Consider the following 21,095-nt stretch of genomic DNA (forward strand, 5'->3'; position numbering starts at 1 on the left):
CCCCCTTGTGCTCATCAGCGGAACTACACCTAAGCAGGGATTACAGTACGCTGAATTATATTTTGCTTGCAGTTGGGGGGAATTGTGAGAGAGGAGTAAAAAGCAGTAGTCAAAAGTGGTGCAGCGGGGGCCGAGATCCAAGGTCTTGTCTCATTTCCACTCCCCCAGGCCCCTTCATTCTCCTCTAAGATAAGTTATAGTCTGTCTGTGCTGTGCAATATAGCAAGGCATTGACATATTGAAACTATGTTACACTAATTATCTACAGGAAACCGGACCTTTTCATAACGTTTTCTTTATTTATAACATTATAACATAACATTTTATTTTATTTTTTTGCTTTTTTATATTTTACAAACCTTAAAGGCTCCGGACGGTGTAGTCAGTATTCAGTACAAGAAATCAGAAAGTACCATTTGTTTGATGGTCAACGTCATCACTCACTTGCTGAATACAGTCACTGCACAGCAACAAGGTGGCATTAAATCCACATTGTCCATATTTCATTGTGGTGCAAATTTATGTGACATGCAGTCTCACGTTACAGTCTCCTTGAAGGGCCTCTTGTCTGGGCTTGCATTCCCAGTTTGTGGAGGTGAAAGACCGTTTTCTGTAGATCACCTTGGACGTCCAAGCTTGGCTGATTAGAGAGAGAGAGAGAGAGAGAGAGAGAGAGTGGTTGGAGTGGCTAAGGGGGAGGACAGAAAGTAACCCCTGTCCAATATATTGTTGTATCGGACTGAATGTTATGCTTACTGTTATTATGACACAAAGAAGAGAGTGTGAGTTTAAGGTTGTTGTGTTTTTTTTCCCCAGGTTTGCAGTCACCTAGCAAACATATCTGTTTTCACCAACAGAGCTATATTAGAGGCGATATTAAACCTCACTTTACTCGGTTGTAATTTGAGCAGAAGCCTGGTAACAGCAGCCTAAGCCTAATTCTGGTCTGCTTACATGCATATTGTTTTTACCTCTTTCCGCACACGATGGTGAGATGATGAGAGCGTTGGGCAGTTGGAGCAGTTGAGCATTGTTTTCTAGGAGCTTGACACTACCTGCTCTTTCCCTCCCAAAGCAACTTTTAAGACCAAACAAGTTGAAAAAGTGAAAAAGTGCTTTATTTACAATACACATGCCCCACGCGCTCCTAAGATTTTGAGGAAAAAAAGTTGTAATGTTATGAGAATAAAGTCGTAATTTTACAATGTTCAGAATATTAGAATAAAAAAAAAAACAGTTCAGCTTTTTTTTTTTAAGGGAATCATCACGCCCAATAGACCTTTGCCACAGCAGACAATAGAAAAACCCAGGTGTAATATTAATCATCATGACCCAGTTCCAAAGTGCAGTGGCTTGCCATTATTTTGTGCTTTGTGTGCGCTCTTGGTCACTAGAGGAAACCATTCCCTGCTGCTGCTTCACAATACGCCCCGTTATGCCACTCAGGAATCAGGTCAATTGTTACATTTACAGTATGGCTGATCGACAAAATGTGATAACCAGATAAGACCAGAACTGATCAAATATATAAATAGCTAAATAAAAAAAGACTTAAATATTATGATTTAATAAGGCAAAAACTGACTGGGCCCTCGTCGATGGCCTGTGTTCCTTAGACTCCGCCGAAGGGAAGGCACACAGTGGTTTGGTCATGAAGATTTTATTCATCAAAACAACCCATCTTTTAGTATCAAATGACATTCTCGTCTGATACTGACACTGATGTTGCTCCATTTTTCTTTATATGAAAAGAAGTCAATTGTATAATTACAGCTTATACTATATACCAATGAAGGAGGTGCCATATGTGCCTGTTTTAGGCGAAACAAAATGTTATGAAAATCCCATAATTTCAAGACATAAAAAAAAACGTAAACCATGAATAAATCCATTCTAATATTTTTGTACGTCTGTACACACATTTACTAAAGTCACTGAATGTAGTAAGGCTTAAACATTTCGCACCTTACACAAAGCTTTAACATTTCTGCAAACAACGTTCCCTGAACATAGAAAATCTAAAGGTTTCAAAAACAATAATATGAGAGGTCAAACATAAAGATATAAAAACTACAGACTAAGCTCACTGCCTGGCAAGGCAGTTTAAGTGTTGAGGCCAGCTGTCCTGCAGTGAAAACAAGTGCTGACTCATCCATCAGTAAACAGGAACAATGATTCGCTGGAGGTGACTTCATACAGTGGTAATTCTCTATATTTCAACAAAACCTAAAAATGAATAAAAAGATCCAAACAGCAAGAGCTGAACTCTGTCTTCTGTCAGCTGTCCACAGTTAAGAATAGCACTGGCTTCATTAGTACTCATATTATAGTAACAAAAATGAAAAATACAAAAAACAAAACACAACAGGCTATTCAATCTTTGAAGGTTTAGAGTTTAAATAAACGCGTCTAACAACACAATTCTAGATACAGCTGACGTAGAAGCTGTAGGATTTCCTATTTACAGATGCATCGATATTAAAGAAAACGGTGTATTTGAATCAGAACACAACAAAAACGGTCAAAAACAATATCAAAACTCCAAAATCTGCCATAAAACTGTAAAAAGGAATGCATAAAAACATACTGGGACGTCGTAAAAAGAACTAAAAATATATGAAATCGAGTCTCGTAAAAAGGATAGAGGAGCTCAGCTATGTGGTGCAACGGAAATCTTGTCTGCGTCTGTCACCGCATTGTGGCGCTTGTAGTGGTCCAGGAGCTTTTTCCAAGCTCTGCTGCAGCTGAGCAACTTTTGGTTCCCTTTGAAAAGACAGAAACATTTGAGTTACGAAGCTGCGTGGGAGCTTTGGGCCTTAAGCGTGGGCAGAGGGCATGAGCTGCCGTATCTTACCAATGATGCACAGTCCCTCCTTGGCTCTGGTGATGCCCACATTTATCTGGTTGGGATCGCCCACAAAGCCCAGATGTTTGGACAGCCAAGCTCTTTCTGGTTCACTCTCGATCTCATCGCTCGGCAGAGAGCACACTGTAGATATGATGACGTAACGCCATTCACTTCCTGGAAGACAGAATGTTGTATGTCACATGTTGAGCCTTCGCTAAACAACTAAGTGGGAGCTTTTTCTTTGGTTTCTTCTGACCTGGACTGAAATACCAGATTGAGTCATTTACATGTCTAGAAAACTGTCCATGTCATCAAGAAATCAGACTATCCATGACAACTGCATTTTGAGGTCACAACGTTTATCTATCCAAATGTGAGATATGCTCATAAAATACGACACATTGCTAGTTTTAAACTACCCAGCAGGACAGGAAGTAGCTAGACCTAGCAACCCAAACACTAAAATACTGGTTACATGTTAATAAATGGAATACTCTTGAGAGGAGCAGTTCTTCCGAAACAGTAGTTTTTGGATTTGTCGTAAGCAGAGCGGTACGCGGTCACCTTGGCTTTTAGTGAATGTGGTGGTGGTGATTTGATGCAGTTTCTTCTTCCTCAGCTCATGCGTGATTTCTGAGACTTGAGCATTATAGGGCGACAGAATCACAATACTTTGCTCTTCGATTTTGGCAGTCTTCACGAGCTTTTCAGCAATGTCAATCTGCAAAAGAAAACAAACCAAAAGATTGAAAGCAATAATAAATAATGTCACAGAGCAGTATCGGGTTAACGACTCTGTAGCAACCCGATATTTTAATATTGCTGTTTAAAATCAACAAGGAAATGCAAGCGTGTGCGACACAGTACCACTTTTTCTCTCTCTTCCTGGTTTGCTTTGGAGTTCTCGTTGCCCTTGGCTGTGTTGACAACCAGACTGATGGTCTTTCCTTGGATGTCCCCAAAAACGATTGGCACTGTCCTGCTTCCAACACGCAGGACACTGACCGGCTGCTCCACCCCAGTTTTCAGGTTTCCCCCATAATATTCATTTGATGGGAACTCGCATATGTCCTTATGCTGTGAAGGTGCATTAGTGATAGTAGTTTATTACAATTTATAATGTGAAACACGGCGTATATAGTGCATATTGTATGTTCTCACCATTCTGTACTGGGTGTCCAGCATCACTGCCCTCTTCTCCTGCATTGTATAGTAGCGTTCAAACAGAGACTTGGCCATCCCCAGCCTCTTCACGCGCTCATTCTTCACAATGGGTCGTAGCTGTTTGTGGTCACCGATCAAAACAACCTGAAAGTGACATTGTAAGGCATTAGAGTGACTAATATCGGTAGGTGGCTGTTTAGCTGGCAACCAGCAGGGAGAGTCTCCCGTGTCCAAAATGAAAAGGCTTGATCCTACTGGGGACATGAATATGCTCAACAAATCTGCCCCTTATATTTGGATATTTGGAAAATCTGATTGGGGCACAAGTCAGGAAATCAGGAAGTCATCAGAAACATAAGGAATAATTCACTGTGACGGACAATTTAGCCTGTAGTTTTTGAGGTTTATTGTCACGGACCAAACTGTTGGTGGGGGGGGGTTACACTTATCATCAGAAATGATGATTTGAGAGTCATGATTTTCCATGTCAGACAGGACAACCTCGCTAGTAGTTGACATGATGCCATCGTCTCAAGTGTCTCACACTGTCACGATACATAATGTAAAATAAACATCATTGATTAGGATTAGGCTAATGGAAAAGATATTCTGACATTGAAACTAGAAAGCATCATTCATCATTAGCATACAAACACATGAAAGGCAGTGTTAATGGGAAGCAAGAGCAGGATACTGATTGTTAAACCTTTTCTGGTTTGTTGCAGACCAGTGGAATCAAGGCCTGGGGTTCGGTTGCCATTCCGCATTCATCGATGAGGATCTGACGTGCGCTGACAGTCTTAGTCAAACTCGGGGTGGATGACTGTGTACATGTGCACAGTATGATGTCATGCCGTTCAAGCTCGTGTGTCCGAGCATCTCTGAGAAGCTTTTTATATCTAGCAGGAGAAACAATCCACCCAGTTAGGACTGTGAATAAAGTTCTTCATATTCAAACTGATGTCTTGAAATTGCTTACTTACTTCTTTCACAGGATTTTGGTATGCAATCATATATATTTTGAGTTGCAGTTCTAAAATTTGAAAAACAAGCAGTGCATCTGAACTTACTCTTTCACCTCTTCAGCAGTCAGCTTTTCATTTTCCTTAAGGGCAAGTTGAATGCGTTGGTCGAAATCTTTTATTTTACCCGAGCAGGGGTTTTGGTCCTCTCGCATGCGATGATGCAGAGTGAGGCTCCTAAAACCATGTAAAATATGTTAGTGGCAGTTAGTAATTAAAGAAAAATGTCAAAACTGAGTGTCATCAACTGGTGTGGTTACAATACCTGAGCTCTGGTTTGGCACGTTCTTGGCGGAGTGTCCTCTGGGAAAATTGAAGGGTGCAGTCTGGATAAGGGTAATCAAGCATCTCCACTTGTTGGCTGTAGACCCGGAGGGGCCTTAGCTTGTCCCCAAACCTCAAAAGGTACTCTGTTTTACAACAGTAAAACACACACACACACACACAACACAACATGGGTTAGAATTACAGAAAGAAATACAGCTGAAATGTCAGCAGAGACACAAAATAACTTGCCTGCAACAACATCAACAGACTTGTTGGACGGGCCGCAGTAGAGAATAACTTCTTTCTTGTTCTCATCCTTTGGGTCATCAAATTTCCTTGGGTTCTTTGAGTTCAACTCAAAGAATCGGTACACTATGTACACACCTACTACTGTCTTTCCAGTTCCTAAGAGACAAATGGTTTCCCATTGGTTTGAGGCTTTGCAGAAAATATGAAGCATCAGGGTAAATACAAGTTCCAGCTCTTACCAGGTGGTCCCTGTATAAGTGTGAAGGCATTGTTTAGAGCTTTGTCCACAGCATTATGCTGACTCAGGTTAAAACTTGGCAGTACATTTAGGAGCTCTGACCTCTTGGTGGGCCACGTTACTTTTACTGCAAAGACAAAATGACGTTGTTATGTGCAAGCAAAAGAAAAAAAAAACATTTAATCAAATTTAAAAGACACTAAAGGGATGTGCAATGTGTGTTCAGTTTCATGTGTGACTCCCATAGATACAAATAGCTATTTGCTATTTAACTATTTACTGCTGACTAATGGACATACCTTCTTTTGGAATGCGTTTTCCAAGTGCTATAGTCTTGACAAGATCACATGCAGATGTAATGCTGACCACAGCATTTTCTTTCCGGCTACAAAAGAATTATAAAACTCTATGTCAACAGTGTAATCTAAAGCTGAAAAACACATTTTCTATCAACATATAACCTCAATGTCATCGCAAGAAAAATATGAGATGAAAAGCATGAGGTCAAATTATAAGCAATGTTGCAGTCAAAGTCAAAAGGAACTGCACTTACATGTCAGGCAGGAGCTTTGGGATTATTTCAACTGTGAAACAAGTGTTTTTCTGAAAGACACAATCAGGAATGGTCTCCATCGGCAGGTGATTGACATAGAACTCCACTTTACTTCCTTCATTTGGAGGGTTTTTACGTTCTTCTACTTTTCTTGTGACACCATGAGCCACCCATGTGAACTCTCTTGGGTCAACCCATGCAGAATGTTCCAGGGTTGAAGTCAACTTCAAGTCTCTTTTCCGTATGCACAGTAAGCACTTTGAAAGGTTGCATTCAATGGCCCATTCATTGATCCATCGCAGAGGTAAAAAGAAGCTTCCTGTTAGTGTGCCTTTCTGCTCTTGGTTGAAGTCTACCAACATATTCTCGATGATTATGCTGTCACTTTCATCCACGGCAGTGGCAGCAGATTCCATCTCACACAACGGTTTCCAGATCCGTACATACTCCTCTGTGTTACTATAAAAAATCCTTGATGGATGATCTGCAGACATGGAGAAGCATGTGATAGGGCTGTGGACATGGTCCACACAAATCTCAAACTTTGGTTTAATGCGCACCAACTGAACAGCAGGCATGAGATAACCTCTTTTAACCTCTGATGTCATTTGGATCTGAAGGGTGTCACCTGTCTGCAACTGGAGGTTGATGTCAACCTCATGCTCCCTTTGTACTTCTTGCTCCACGGAGGAACATGTTTTCGTCTTGGAATGGGGCATCTCGGATGATTGTGGCAGAGTATTTCGTCTTTCCAGTTGCTTTGGATTAGCATCCAATATGAGATCCTTTGCATGATCAAAGTTTTCTTTGTCAATTGCTTCAACAGCGGCTTTCCATACTGTCAGTGGAAGCTCAATGCAGGGACCACAGTCTGGCATTTTCAACTCTTGGTGGATTTGCTTGGTGTCAACTGCGTAGATCCGCCTTTTCCATTTCAGAATGCAGTGATTTCCTTCATTATCAAATGGCTGGTCCAACAATTGTAAATCCTTGTACATGATTGATAAACTCTCTGCAAATATGTTCTTGTTAAAAGGAAATGACACTGCAAAACTGTCTCTGTTGGGTTCCACACGAACAACAAAGGCTAGCTTTGAAGCACTTTGTTTTTTCATGCTCACTGCATAGGAGATCTGCTCAGCCTTTTGTTCATACTCCTTGGCATCCTTGAGTTTGCGCTCAAATTGATTGCACAAAGTCAAAATCTCTGTTCGAGTGTACTGGACATCCCTGTGACATATTACGGAATGCAAAAGTCTCTGCAAGACGATGTCCATGTACCGCCGTATCGGTGAAGATGCTTGTGTGTAACATCTTAGGTTCAGAGAATAATGCCCAACCTTAGCTTTGGGAGAGGAATTGGAACGGATGACATAAGCTTTACTGCAGCATCTTCTGAACTCATCAATGACTGGCTGGAGCTGAGGATGGATGTCATCTGCAGCAATCAGGTCCACCATTTTGTCTATATCATCTGTTCTGGCAGCTAACTGGATATCTTTCCACACTTCTGTGAGTATGTGGAAGTCTTCGCAGTTTGGGGCTTGTTCATCATGGTCAACTTTGTGCCGCACATGAAAAGACAGTGGTATCAATTCCCCGAATTTCCCCTTGAATTCAACTATCTTTTCAGGATCTGGTTGTGCCTGACAGCGAAGGGGTGTGTAATACCTGGCTTTTTCTGAATCACTCAAAGTCTCAGATGCACGTGCATTGTATAACACACTCAGCTCTTCAATCATCAGATTGGCTTTGCGATTTCCAGGCAATCTGTGGGCATCAGGTTGAGAATAAGCCCAATCCATAAGTCTAATCTTCCTTTGAGCTTTTGCAAAACAATAAGCCACTGTGACACGGTCCTCATCTGTGTCAAATGTAGGTCTCCTTCTGTATCTTTCGGAGATTATGTCCTCTGCCTCTTCATAAGACAACTGCTTATCAGACTTGATCAGTGACAGCTGGAATTTGGGCTTTCCAATGATCTCATTTGTTTGCTTGTTTACTTTGAACATTAATGAAACTACTCTGCGATCTTGACCTGGCAGAAGACTGAAGTGTCCAGTGCTCATTTCTGGGGGGAACATATGAACGGGGTTTTCACCACTGCAGTAAAATGTAGTAACACGTTTTTTTGTGTCCTCATCTAATTTACCACCTGGACTCACAAAGCTTGCCACATCTGTAATATGGACTCCCAACTCATATTGGTCTCCAATTTCCCTGATACTGATGGCATCATCCAAGTCTTTTGCTCCTGCTGGATCAACAGTGAAAGTGAATACGTCACGTATGTCCTGTCTGTATGTCCTGTCTTCATCTGCCCAGGAGAAAACCTTGTCTGATATACGTGTATTGGGTGCAATATTGAATTCTTCATTCAGGATCCTTAGTCCATCAGCCAAAGTTCTTCCAGCTGGAAGAATATTTATGACATTGCCCAATGGAAAATAACAATGTTCTTTCCAGCCAATCACTTGCACCACGAATACATTGTTCTGTTTGAGCTTTTCATCAAGAGGCACGTATGCTGCAATCGTCCACTGTCCATCAATTTGCTCCCATATTGGAATGAAGTTACGTTTGTTCTTGCTGATATGTATGCGAATTTTGGGTGCAGATTTTGTTATGGGGATCATCGTCCTTAGGACGAATCTGACTTCAGAATTCTGTCTTGGTCTGCTGTGATCCTCATCCTCAAGCAGGCACACAAGTACACGGGCTGATTCAGCTTCCTTGGTGATGCTGACCACCCTTGCTCTTTCTAAGATCACTTCGTCTCCAGTGAAGACCTTACCCAGGTTTGCTCTTCCCTTAATGCTTATACATCTGGTGGGATTTTGAAATGGTATGACATAACCTACGTTATATGAATCCATGACCAACGTTCCGTGCTTGTACATCTCTGGTTGTTTTTTACATAGCTCCAAAAGGTCTGTGTCAACATCAATGATATTGTTTGATGATCCTGGCTTGTGGGGATCCAAGTTTTCAAATTCCAAATTGTCTTCATCTGAACTATATTCTGTTTTCAGCTGTTCATATTCATCTTTCAACTCTTGAAGAATTGCATCACTGAGAGTGTTGCTTTCATCCACATGTTCAGACTTTTGAAACCTTGCAACTTCCATAACATCTTTTTCGAAGAAATCTTTGGTGAAATGCTGTGGTGCAACACTGTTGTTGCTGATGCAATGGTCTATGTAGCTCTTCCAGACTCCTGAGCACTTCCCAAAGCAACAGAGGGCAGCAGCATCTCCAACCACAACCACATGGGACTGAGCCCTAGTCATCGCAGTGTTTAACACACGAGCATCGTTGAACAGCTCCAGACCAGGCAGGTGACATGTTTTTAGGCTGTCACGTGTTTGCACAGACGTCATTATGACTACCCTGAACTGTTTACCTGTTAACACATGAAGACAATGTTTATTATGTAAAATGACAATAACATATATGAAAGGTAATAAAATATATAACTTAAGTCACACAGGTACGCAGTTTGTTTATTTCTAACATAATGGGATAATCATGCAGGAGTTTTTAAAAGCGAAATTAAAATTACCTTGCACATTTGCAAGATTCTCAACATGGACATCAGGAAAGCTTCTTCTAAGCACTGTCCTAATTTGCTGAACCTACGAATCAAAAATGAATGAAAAATCAGACTTTTACAACTCTGGCCATGTCTAACAATGGCAGTACTAACACACTCATGCAGAAATCTTCACCCTATCATTGATGTAATTGATATTTTTGTTTCAGTCTTGTGACAACTAAAATCAATTTACCTGAAATCCCTCTGACAGAATGCAGATTGAGCTTTGGTCCTTGGTCCCCCAGGTCAATGGCCAGTGTTCCATAATCTCTTTCACTGCTTCAACCACTTTGGCAGCCTCTTCTTTGTTATACCAAGACAAAGACACAGTTTCCAAGCGACACTCTCCCCTAACATGGTGAAACTTCAGAGCGTGACCATTTGCAGGAGCTGGAATATTTCCAGTTGCTTTGATGACATCATTTTTACCGACGTAGAAATTGGTGGACACAAACTCAACAATTTCTTTGGTTGAGCGATAGTTTTCGCTGAAAATGATTCTACTGTTCTGGGCAGCATCACAATGTTGGCCTTGATAGTAGTGGAACAAGCGGTTAAGGAGAGTGTGATTTGAACGGTAGTGATCTTCAACTGAGAACAGCTTGGGTCCCATTTGCATGTGATCTCCAGCCAAAACAACTCTGGTGTTTGGCCCAGCAAGACCGAGGGCCATCAAGGCTTCACATTCTAGCATCTGAGAGGCTTCATCAATCAGTATGTGGGTGAAGTATCCCTCTGGGAGCTTTAGGTCATGAAAATGTCTCGCCAGTGATGTGGTGGTAATGACTATTTTGTGGCAATCCAGGGCAGCTTTTGTAGGTGGTAGAAAATTCTGTCCATCTTGTGAAAGAAAACAGTATTTCAAAGTAATCTCATCTGTGGCATACAAAGCATTCCCTTGTTTGTTTGCTTTTATTCGAATTGGCCTCATTCCATCATTTGTCTCGTCGATGAACGGATGGAAGTGATCTCTGACGTACAGATCTGCAGAACTGAAAGTTAACAACATGTCAAGGACAAAAGATACGTGTGTTTTGTTACAACAGTACAGCCTAGACCAAATACCTTAGCCTAGATTAACACTTTGAAAGTAGCTTAATAAAAAAAAAATTTCATTAAATAATTTTCAGTAGTATGCTTTACCTGTTGGTGTGGGTGCAAATTAGCACTTTGTTGTGAGGCTGCTTACAAAGCTCTCTGGCTCCTGTAGCGAGGGTGAATGTTTTCCCAGTTCCAAATGGTCCATAAATGAGGAGTGGTGCCACAAATTTCTGGACGTTTTTGGAATTCCCTGTGATAAAGTCAATCGCTGACTGCTGCTTTGCATTCAGCTTCTCATACTGGATGTCATTCACAGGGACCTCACAGTTTTTAAGGTCTGGTAGCACTCTCTTTGTATCAGGAAGGAGGTCTACAGCCTTGTGCAGGGTGCAGAAGCTGTGGCGGTCCAGCTGAAATTGCACCTCCATTTGATATAATTTGTTGCTTCTGAGTGTGAGATCAGAGCAACATTTTTTAGACAGCTGCAAATACATTTTGTTCTCACTTGTTTTGTCTGGCAGAATGACGGCTTCATAGACCTTGGAGTTTCGACCACTTGCAGATAAAGGGGCTATCAGGCCAGACTTGATGCTTCGCTTTAGCGCCAGTCCCTCAGGGGTGTCAGGCGTGAGATTACAAGGAATCGAGACGGCACAGTACAGTTCTCCCCGAGGAGCCATCCTCATGCCAAACCTTGTGCTGTTCAGCTTATCCAACGTTGTCATTTCTCCACGAACATTTAGTCTAAAGTAAATAAGAGAAAAAAAACCCCGCTTAGATATTGATATTGTAAATGCAAATGCCAAACATCGTAAAAGAAAAAGGATACAGATAAGCACATTACCTTGAAACAACCTGGTCCTCTGCCCGTTCCTCATTGTACAGGAAGTGGTGCATTCTTTCTTTGTAGTTCTCATTGTTCAGAGGTGTTTGGTTGTTGCAGGAGGGTTTATACAGGAAGCTAATCTGAGGAGGCTTGTACTCCTTTAACAGCTCTTCACGTTCTTCTTTCCTGGACAAACTTGGGACGATAACCCTGTTCCCTCTATGCCAGCGCTCAGCACTTTGAAAGGTGGCTCCACGGTTCACAGTTGGTTGTTCAGTGTCATCCGATGACAGCTGGCCTACTCTTACTCTGAGCTTCTTCAAGAGCACTGGTCTCATCTCAAAATCTAGCACTAACCACTGTTCATACAGGCCTGGGTTGATGGATGTGAAAGACACTTTGATGTCATAGTTCACGTCTTCTCTGGGAAAGTGTTTACCTGGGGAGTAGATGCAGGGCACCGAACTGAGGTCACCAAGGGTGAACGAAGCTCCTGGCTCTTGCTTCAGCAGAGCCACGTGCACAAGCTGTCTCTGTATATACAGAAAAGTGGCATTTAAGCAATTACTATGAAAACATTTCTGGAGCATGAAAGATTGTGTGACCATTACGCTGACACCGAAAAGGGAAACAGAGCAGGAAGTAGCTAGGACAATGGTTAAACACAGCGTCTAGCGTCTGGGCATTCTGTCTTTCTCAGTTACATCACTCATGCCGGCCCAATGCATGCCCATCTTTCGACATGCTGTGCTGTTGGTATCCATAATGCACGTTGCCTTTGTGCCTCAGTCCAGCCATTTCTGCCTCACTTGCCATCCTGCTTCAGCACATTTGGATCATTTTGCACGCTGATGACTATAAATCTGTTTATCCGTTACAGAACTGAAGTAAACTGCCTTGTTATGTTTGTGTACCACCTCTTCCGGGTCTGATTGTGGAGATCGTGGAGAGGAGGTAACGTGTCTCATGTCCTGTCTGTCCGGTGGCACCTAGAATTTGCTCAGTGTTGTAAAAATGGCATAACAGAATAAGGAAACAGGACGCAAAAGAGCCTGGACGTGAGGATGGAGAACATTTACTGTATGTGCTATTTCACATAGAAAAATGACGAAAATGAGGCTATTGTTTACTATCACCTTGACTACACTGATCACAACCGCAGTGACTGATTAATGTGGCTTAGGTATTGTACGCGTCACGTGATAAATCAGAGTAGCACATCAGAATATTAGGGGGGGGGGGGGGGGGGGGTAAAAAGCGTGCAGCTCAATCAGTCCCAATAAGTCTCTCCAGATTGGGCAGTTTTCCGCCTCGACACGTTCTGTTTATTACCACTAGGTTGAAACTGCAATTATTATTGGGTCATAGCTCTGTGATAAAAGGCTTAATGTAAATGCTTACATCTGTTCATATGAGTAAAAACCTTTAATGTGTAATGTAACATACCCTAAAAGACTTAAATAGAGGTGACAGGATAGATTCTTTTTCTTGCTCGTATATACTTATATACAGTCATGGAAAAAATTATTAGACCACCCTTGTTTTCTTCAATTTCTTGTTCATTTTAATGCCTGGTACCACTAAAGGTACATTTGTTTGGACAAATATAATGATAACAACAAAAATAGCTCATAAGAGTTTAATTTAAGAGCTGATATCTAGCCATTTTCCATGGTTTTCTTGATAATAACCAAAATCACTTAAGTTCTTACATCAATAGCTATGGCATTGTACTGCCAAAAACAGTGCTTTTAGGCATTCCATGTTTTCTTTTCTGTCTGTTTTAGTCACATGATACACCCAGGATTTAGTACTTGATTGCATAACCATTGTTTTTGATGACTGCAGCCATGCGTCTTGGCATGCTCTCCACCAGCTTCTGACATTGTTCTGGTGTCACAGCAGCCCATTCCTGTTGCACAAATTCAAACAAATTTGCTTTGTTTTTGGGCTTGTGGTTCTCCATTTTGAGTTTGATAATTTTCCACAGGTTTTCCATTGGATTTAGATCTGGTGATTGAGCAGGCCAAGGCATGGTTCGAATGTTCTGGTTCTCCATCCAGGCTTTAACTGACCTTGCCGTGTGGCAAGGGGCATTGTCTTGTTGGAAAATCCAGTCATTCGAGGCAGGAAAGAGTTTTCCAGCTGATGGAAGAAGACTGTTTTCAAGAGTAGCCCTGTACATGACCTGGTTCATTCGCCCTTCACACAATTGCATTTGCCCTGTTCCACCCATACTGAAACAACCCCAGATCATCACTGATCCACCCCCATGTTTTACTGTAGGGGCAAGACAGTCTGGTTTGTAGGCTTCTCCAGGCTTCCTCCTAACCAGTAAGTTGGCTGGAGTGGGCATCAACTCAAAATTGGATTCATCACTGAAGAGAACCTTAGCCCAATCATCAACAGTCCAATCCTTGTGATCCCTAGCAAAGAGTAACCGGGCCTTCCTCTGCCTTTCGTTGATGAGGGGCTTCTTCCGTGCCCTGTGTGACTTCAGACCGGCTTCAAGAAGTCGGTTTCGAACTGTCCTTGCCGAACAAGTCACATTTCTCGACAGTGCCCACTCATTTTTAAGGTCCCTGGAGGTCTGACGACGATTCCCGACACAGGAACGGATGAGTGCACGGTCATCTCGTGGGGTAGAAAGACGTTTCCTGCCTCGACCAGCTAGCAATTTGGTAGTACCATGTTCGGCTTGTTTTTTCTTGGTGTAGTGAACGGCTGTCTTGGAGATCTTCAGTTTTTTGGCTACCTGTCTCTCACTCATGCCAATTTCCAGCAGTGCCAAGATGGCTGCCTTTGTGGCTTCACATAATTCTTTTGTTTTAGGCATTATGTGAGAGCTGACAACTTCTGAGTTGTGCTACGGCTTGAATGCAAGCAGGAAACCACTCCAGGCCTTTGCATGTGCAGTGCTGCTTATGACATGAAATGGCCTCTTATATACCCTGGGAATACAATTAAGCTTAAGCATGTCAGATAGGACATAAAGTATTATGTAATCAGCTGCATTTTTTGTCGTGTTCATTGTATTCTTCAGGTAATATACCTTTAGTGGTACCAGGCACTAAAATGAACAAGAAATTGAAGAAAACAAGGGTGGTCTAATAATTTTTTCCATGACTGTATATCATAAATGCACATGGGCGGCACTGCTGTGTCTGCAGGAACTTGCTTGAAGTTACGATACTCAGCAGCTCGACTGCATTTTGACGTTTGACACAGGAAAAGTAACCAACTTTCAAAATCTCACCTCTGTTTCAACTTGGAAGTTCCATTGCAGCGTTGCATTGATCTGTTCACACTCCACAGTTAAATCGTCATCGCAAGACACGCTGACGTCGTCGATCTGTTCTGACATCTGTTGATGAGAAATACATTGATTCAACTGTCAAGTAGTAATATTTAAAAACAAACAAACATGTATTTTCTAAACTTTTCCTGAATGTGATAAATATGAGTTAAAACGACGCGCCGGGTCACACAAACTGCGTGTAACCTATGTATTTGGTCACTTAACACTTGATGGAGTTCTATTCTATTCTTGTTTTTCCATTTTATTTCTATGATTTGTGCAAATGTACTACAGCATGCAAGTGTTGTCTCCTTTGTGTGTCTTTTCAGGTCTGACGGCACTACAGTTTCTTCTTTAGGAGAGTGCTAAAGTTTGCTATGACCCGGGGGTGTGTGAGCGAGGAAGGCCAGATTCAAAGACTATCTGAGAACGTGGTGTTGCCTCTCATCCGACCGAGAACCGGCACATCCTTGACAAATACACAGTCTTCAACAGAATTAGGAAGTAACGACACACAAGATTAGAGCCTCGTACTCACAACGTGCACTTCATTACTGCTGTTTTTGTATTCCTCTAAGAGCCTTTCATTGTAGCACATAAGTCCCTGGGCTCCAATGTTATGCCTGATCTCCTTCTCCTCTGCAGCACGCATCATCCACTCCTTCAGCTCCTCCTCAGAATGAGCTTTTGGGCACTGGTTGCCGTACTCGCACGTTTGTGGTCTAGGATGAAATGGCAATTTTAACAGTACAATACAAAGAACATGTCAATCAAACTGCAGTAATACCAGTAAAAACAATAAAAAGACATCAAAATGTTTCTCAGAGGATTTATACTAATTTAGATTTATACTACTTTTTTTTTTGTTGCTTTTGGAGGTATTTTGGAGCTCCCTCTATGGAAGGTTTAAAATGCCTGAATTAAAACAAATCAAACAAAGAAAGTGAAATACATATTATGTATTTCCTTTTTGTGTACACATTTTACTGTGTCACAAATATAAGAAAAACAGATGTTAAAAGGACAATTATTTAGCTTTTTGTCTCAGAATGAATTGTTTTTCATTGTGACATGAATTTTAATCAAATCAACGCAAAACACAACGCGGAGCGGTGCATTACATTTCAGTGTTTTCAAGCCGAAGGCAGCATAGAAATGCCAGCACTTAATGCAAAGCACTATCATTCGTTTTCATGAGGAGGTTTTTCTTTTTGAGACGGAGACGCATCACCAATGCTAAAATGAAAAACAATCAACTGTCCAATCACAGTCTGGGGGTGGGACCATGGGTAGACCTTATCATTGCTTTAAAACTGTGTTCTGTAAGCTAGCCGACTGCAGGCACGCTACTATTTACTGTATATATAATTACATTTCTGTCAATTACAATCACAAAAGATACTAAATGTACAGTCAATGGTAGTGTCCCTCCGGCTGGGTAGCCCACAGGAAACTGTGTTAATGTCAAAGGATGTCTGTCACGGCATCTACAGTATAATAATATAATGTAATATTATAGTTTAAGTGGTGAAACATATACTGGCATTGGCATTTTAAAAGTAATCTTGATTCTATAGTACAATAATTCAACTCTGAGCTAGCTCTATTGAAGCGTGAACTTTCACAACACTGACCATCAGCAAGTTTGCCCTAGAGCATCAAATTTCCCCCACGGGGATCAATAAAGTATTTCTGATTGGGATTCGGATTAATCCGCTGCTAAAAGTAGTACCCCCAAAAAATACACTGTTTCCTTCTGTTTGAGATCTCTTTGTAAAGAAACTATAGTGCACAGCAGTTGTAGGAAATTACGGAGAGTTTCTTTGAAATGGAAGTATATATTCATGACACACACATTTAGATTTACGACTTCACATTATTGGTGTTGGCCTTTTCATGGGATTTGCTGACAATAATGAAAACACAGAATATCACTAGCCTTAACCTTTAACAAATGGGCCATGTCCCATACTGGGACAAAGCCACGATAAAGGACCTAGATGAATCTACAGTGTGGTTGTAAAACATGTAACAGGGAGTAGTGTTGTTTACCTCTCGCACAGCCCAAACTTAGCTCGGCAGTTGTGTGGAGGCCGTCGTTCTCTCCACTTGGTGGTGGTGTCCTCAGAGAGTAACTGGGCATGCTCCAAAGAGGTGCAGTGCTTGTAGAAGCTCTCTGGGGAGGACAGGGCCAGGAGGCAAACTTTGCAATACATGGTGACCTGTCTTTGCTCCGTCTGCTCCCGCTGGCTCGACTGAAGGAGGTGAGGCCGAACGGAGAGCCCGCTGTGCTCCGCTTTCCACACGGCCATCTCCACCTCACTCTGGGCGTACTGGCAGCGGTCGGCCCCATGCCAGCAGGGTTTGCCTTGCTTAACGTGACTGCAGTACTCAAACTGACAGTTTTGGGGCAGGGGACGCACCTGGCTGTAGACGTGCTTTGCGCTGTTCTCTGATAGGTGATGAACTAAGACTGGGTCCCAGCTGTGCGCTGCATCTGCTGAGCAAGTGGCACTCCACCTTTTGGCTGTCAGTTTTTGTGGACTATCATGAAAGCAGTCTTTACAGAACTCGATGAATTCACCTGAAAACTGCTGGAGTATGCTTTCAGCTGCACGTTCTGGTGTTATCGAAATAGGCTCAGACTCAATTACAAGTCGGATTAAATCCTCTTTGGCAATTCTTTTGTCTTTAACATAGTTCCATACCGTGGCCTCTTCATAGCTTCTGGCATAAGTGCATCCCTGTCCGTGTTGTTTACACCCAGAGCCCTCAACAAAGAAGTCACACTCGGTGTAAAAAACATTTCGACCAAATTGTCCACATGTAGGGCGCTCAGAGATGGGCCTCCATTGGGTAGAGGCTTTGGCTTTGGCTAAAAGCAGATTTCTACTGCACTTGTGACTAACTGACTGAACGGTGTACGTTATTTCCTTCTCCTTGATAGCGCACAGATCGCACACGGCCTTCAAGTCTACAGTTTCCAAGAAGTCACCCTTAGGTTCAGAGTTGTCAGGCTGATCAGATCCTCTATCAGACTGAGCTATAAGATGACAGAGAAGCCCATGGTCTAATCTTTGACGCTTTTCAAACGTCCACACGGCAGCCTCCTCGTGGCTTCTGGCAAAGGTGCACCGGTTCTTGTGGTATGTGCAACCACGGCCCTCCACAAAGAAGCAACAAACCTCATACTGACTCGGATTTGGAAACTTTGGCCGCTTAGAAACAGGCCTCCATTTGCTGCCACCTTTGGCTTTGCAGAGCAGGACATTGCGCGCGCACTGGTGGTGGACTGATTTTAACGTATACGTGATTTCTTTCACCTTGACAGAGCACTGAGTGCATACACACTTGAGGTCGTGTGTTGCCAAAAGAGGAGCCAGTTTGAGCCCGCTAGCTGACATTGTGATACGCTGCTAAAGTCAGCAACTGAATGCAGGAATGGCCCTGCACATTGCAGTGATGTGCTCAGAGTGTTGGCCTATGTTGTCAGATGCGGTCAGTCACAATAGACCCAGATTTAAGTTTAAGTCGGATTAACTTAAGGCTCGAACAAAGGAGTCTCTGACAGGTCGGATGTACTTGTCATTGTCCACGGCAAGCTGAGGGCCAGAGTCTGAGAAATGTCCAACTTTGCTTGAATGTGTCTGAAAAAAAAAAAAAACAGCAAGAGAAGACTTTCATTCATTATTTTTTGCACCAATTTTTGCATGGCATTAAAATTCAAGGTCTACACTGGCAGCAACACACAGTGTGCTTGTTGCTCTGGGTCACCTGTCGCTTAAGACAACACGGCATAATCAGTTATCTGGATGGTATCTGGATGATGACCTTCAGTCCACGGGTCATGGCATTTACACCTGGTATCACTGTGATGGGACCTCAGTATACAAAGACGTTTGTCAGCTAGTTAGGGAGGAGAAGGACGTCATGCTACTGTCGCAGTCGGGCGACCTTTCAGCTTGCTGGGCAACTTTTTTCTTAAAAAAGGTCATCTGAGATCAGATCAAAGTGTGAGCCCAGACCACCCCTCGGATGTGGTCTGGACGATCTAATCGTTAGCATTAACGTGTCCTTTTTCCTTCTCCAGATAGGATATGTATGTACAGATCTCATGTTAAGGCCTGGTGTTAATGGGGTCTTAACGTGACTGGGGGACTATTTCTGCTTTCACAATTTTTCCAAAAGGCCACTCCGACTCCGTCCCGACTTCCCGGAAAAAAGCCCCCCAAGGACATCAAATTCTGAGGCCACGGGGGCTGCCCCATTGTAACACAAGTCTGTTGACAAGCCCATTATCTCATGAGTTGATCCTAAAATCCTACATGACGACATTTTTTTTTTTTTTGTTTTTTTTTTTAAGCAGGTCTGGACCCACTTGCATCATACATCCAGTAGATGGCGCAGTTGCGCGTTTGTTGCTGCAGTGTCAGCAGCAACCACAGGAAGCAACACAGGATGAAGACAAATGGCTCAAATGACCAGGGATTGATATGAAAAGTGGGTTTTGAACTGTAGATCTTTTTTTTTTTTTTATAGCATGATACATTTCCTGCTTCTTCAACAACAACAACAACAACAATAAAGACATCCCCCGTTGTCTGACTCAAAACAAAATTCTACGCCCATGTCCCCAACTCAATTGACTATTTCAACAATATTGCCACAACTGGTGTTCCTACAACTGCCGCCAGCGCGACCAATAACGATTTCATTACCGTCATGCAAGGCTCGGCTCCGTAAAGCGGACCATCTGAGGTCCTCCGCGAGACTCGGCTGATCAGCATCAACGGTCGGGTTTGAACAAGCAGGATCGCCCGCGCGCTCACCGGAGTGACGGCCGCCCCCAGCCAGGAACCGGATCACGTCTGCTGCGTGCTCTCGCAGACTTTAATGCGGAGCCGCACTTAAGTTTCGTTTCTCATATTTTGCGTCAGCATCAGGTTGAAGCGATAGGCATGCGCTCTCTATTACCCCCCCCCCCTCCTCCTCCTCCTCCTCCCCCCACCTATCTCTCTCTCACACACACACACACACACACACGCACGTCTTCCTCATCCATGCCTTCAATGGTGTTCCTGTACATGAGTCACCTATTATTGACTCCTTTTGTCTGGAGTCCTTTAAAAAAAAAAGATATGATATTACTAATAATAAAAAAAAAAAAAAAGGCGTTGACATTAGGGTCAGGGGGGTGCACCTGTTTTTTCCAACTTCATTTTCTTGATATCAGCACATTTTGAGATACTGACATAACCCCTGTCAATGGAAGTTCATTCCTATTGGAACACACGCCGAGACACACGCCGCAGATCTTGGAGTTGGAGTGTTTCACCGGATCCATCAGAACCCGTCCTTTAAAGCAGGCTGGAATCTGGCCCGGGGGTTCAAGAGGTGAAAGTGGCACAAAATCCACGTTCTCCTTCCTGGACCCTTCAAACATTATACGCAATTTGCGCACATGTCACAGTGCGTATTTTTACTATTATGAAGATAAACTTAAAATAAACTTGGCCTATGTTAATCAAAGTTCAAGGCCATGACCCCTAAAAAACATCTCACCCACCACCTTTTCTCTGTTGTCAAGCTTGTCCACCACCACCGGGAACACTTGCATCATGTCCTGCAGGTGGCGTTTTAATAGAATAGTGGAGCTACTCGCGTGGAAACGAAGGAGTCGCTCTGCCGCGAAAAAAGCCTTGATCCTTTTCCTTGTCTCCGTAAGTTCTGTTGTTATTCTCCTCGTGCCTCTTTGGATGCTTTTTTGTTGTTGTTGCATATCTATGGTCACAGAGACATCCATGGTAACTGACATCTATGGGTGAGTTGAACAGGCGGGGAAAAACAACACCTAACTTTATTTATACTGAAAGTGTTTTGAAAGGAAGTTTGAAGCTAAACTAAATGCTGATATGATGATGCAGATCATGCACATAGTTATGCTAACGCGTGAAATGGTACGTGCCATATATTAGCATGTAAGCATAGCAATAT

The 21,095-nt window shown here is 42.6% G+C and overlaps 1 protein-coding gene across 1 annotated transcript; it reads right to left on the reverse strand.

Annotated features, from left to right (window-relative positions):
* Nucleotides 1-1,644: 1,644 nt before the first annotated feature.
* LOC139282507 (3'-5' exoribonuclease HELZ2-like) lies at nt 1,645-19,869 on the reverse strand. The gene is made up of 20 exons (XM_070902260.1): nt 19,820-19,869; nt 17,154-18,748; nt 15,640-15,823; nt 15,060-15,167; nt 11,822-12,336; nt 11,080-11,721; nt 10,130-10,928; nt 9,904-9,976; nt 6,342-9,744; nt 6,088-6,173; nt 5,790-5,915; nt 5,551-5,706; nt 5,300-5,444; nt 5,083-5,211; nt 4,719-4,911; nt 4,010-4,156; nt 3,716-3,925; nt 3,413-3,569; nt 2,855-3,022; nt 1,645-2,763 (listed from the first exon to the last, which is right to left on the reverse strand). The coding sequence occupies exons 2-20, from the start codon at nt 18,503-18,505 to the stop codon at nt 2,651-2,653; spliced, it is 8,706 nt and encodes a 2,901-aa protein (XP_070758361.1). The 5' UTR covers nt 18,506-18,748; nt 19,820-19,869; the 3' UTR covers nt 1,645-2,650.
* Nucleotides 19,870-21,095: the final 1,226 nt, after the last annotated feature.

This window comes from Enoplosus armatus, chromosome 3 (genome assembly GCF_043641665.1).
Source record: "Enoplosus armatus isolate fEnoArm2 chromosome 3, fEnoArm2.hap1, whole genome shotgun sequence".
Taxonomy (NCBI): domain Eukaryota; kingdom Metazoa; phylum Chordata; class Actinopteri; order Centrarchiformes; family Enoplosidae; genus Enoplosus; species Enoplosus armatus.

Coding starts and splice junctions, on each gene's coding strand:
- LOC139282507 (XM_070902260.1), bottom strand. CDS start 18,505: ATGTCAGCTAGCGGGCTCAAACTGGCTCCTCTTTTGGCAACACACGAC. Junction 9,745..9,903: donor GAATCTTGCAAATGTGCAAG/GTAATTTTAATT, acceptor ATGTGTTAACAG/GTAAACAGTTCAGGGTAGTC. Junction 3,926..4,009: donor TGGACACCCAGTACAGAATG/GTGAGAACATAC, acceptor GCACCTTCACAG/CATAAGGACATATGCGAGTT.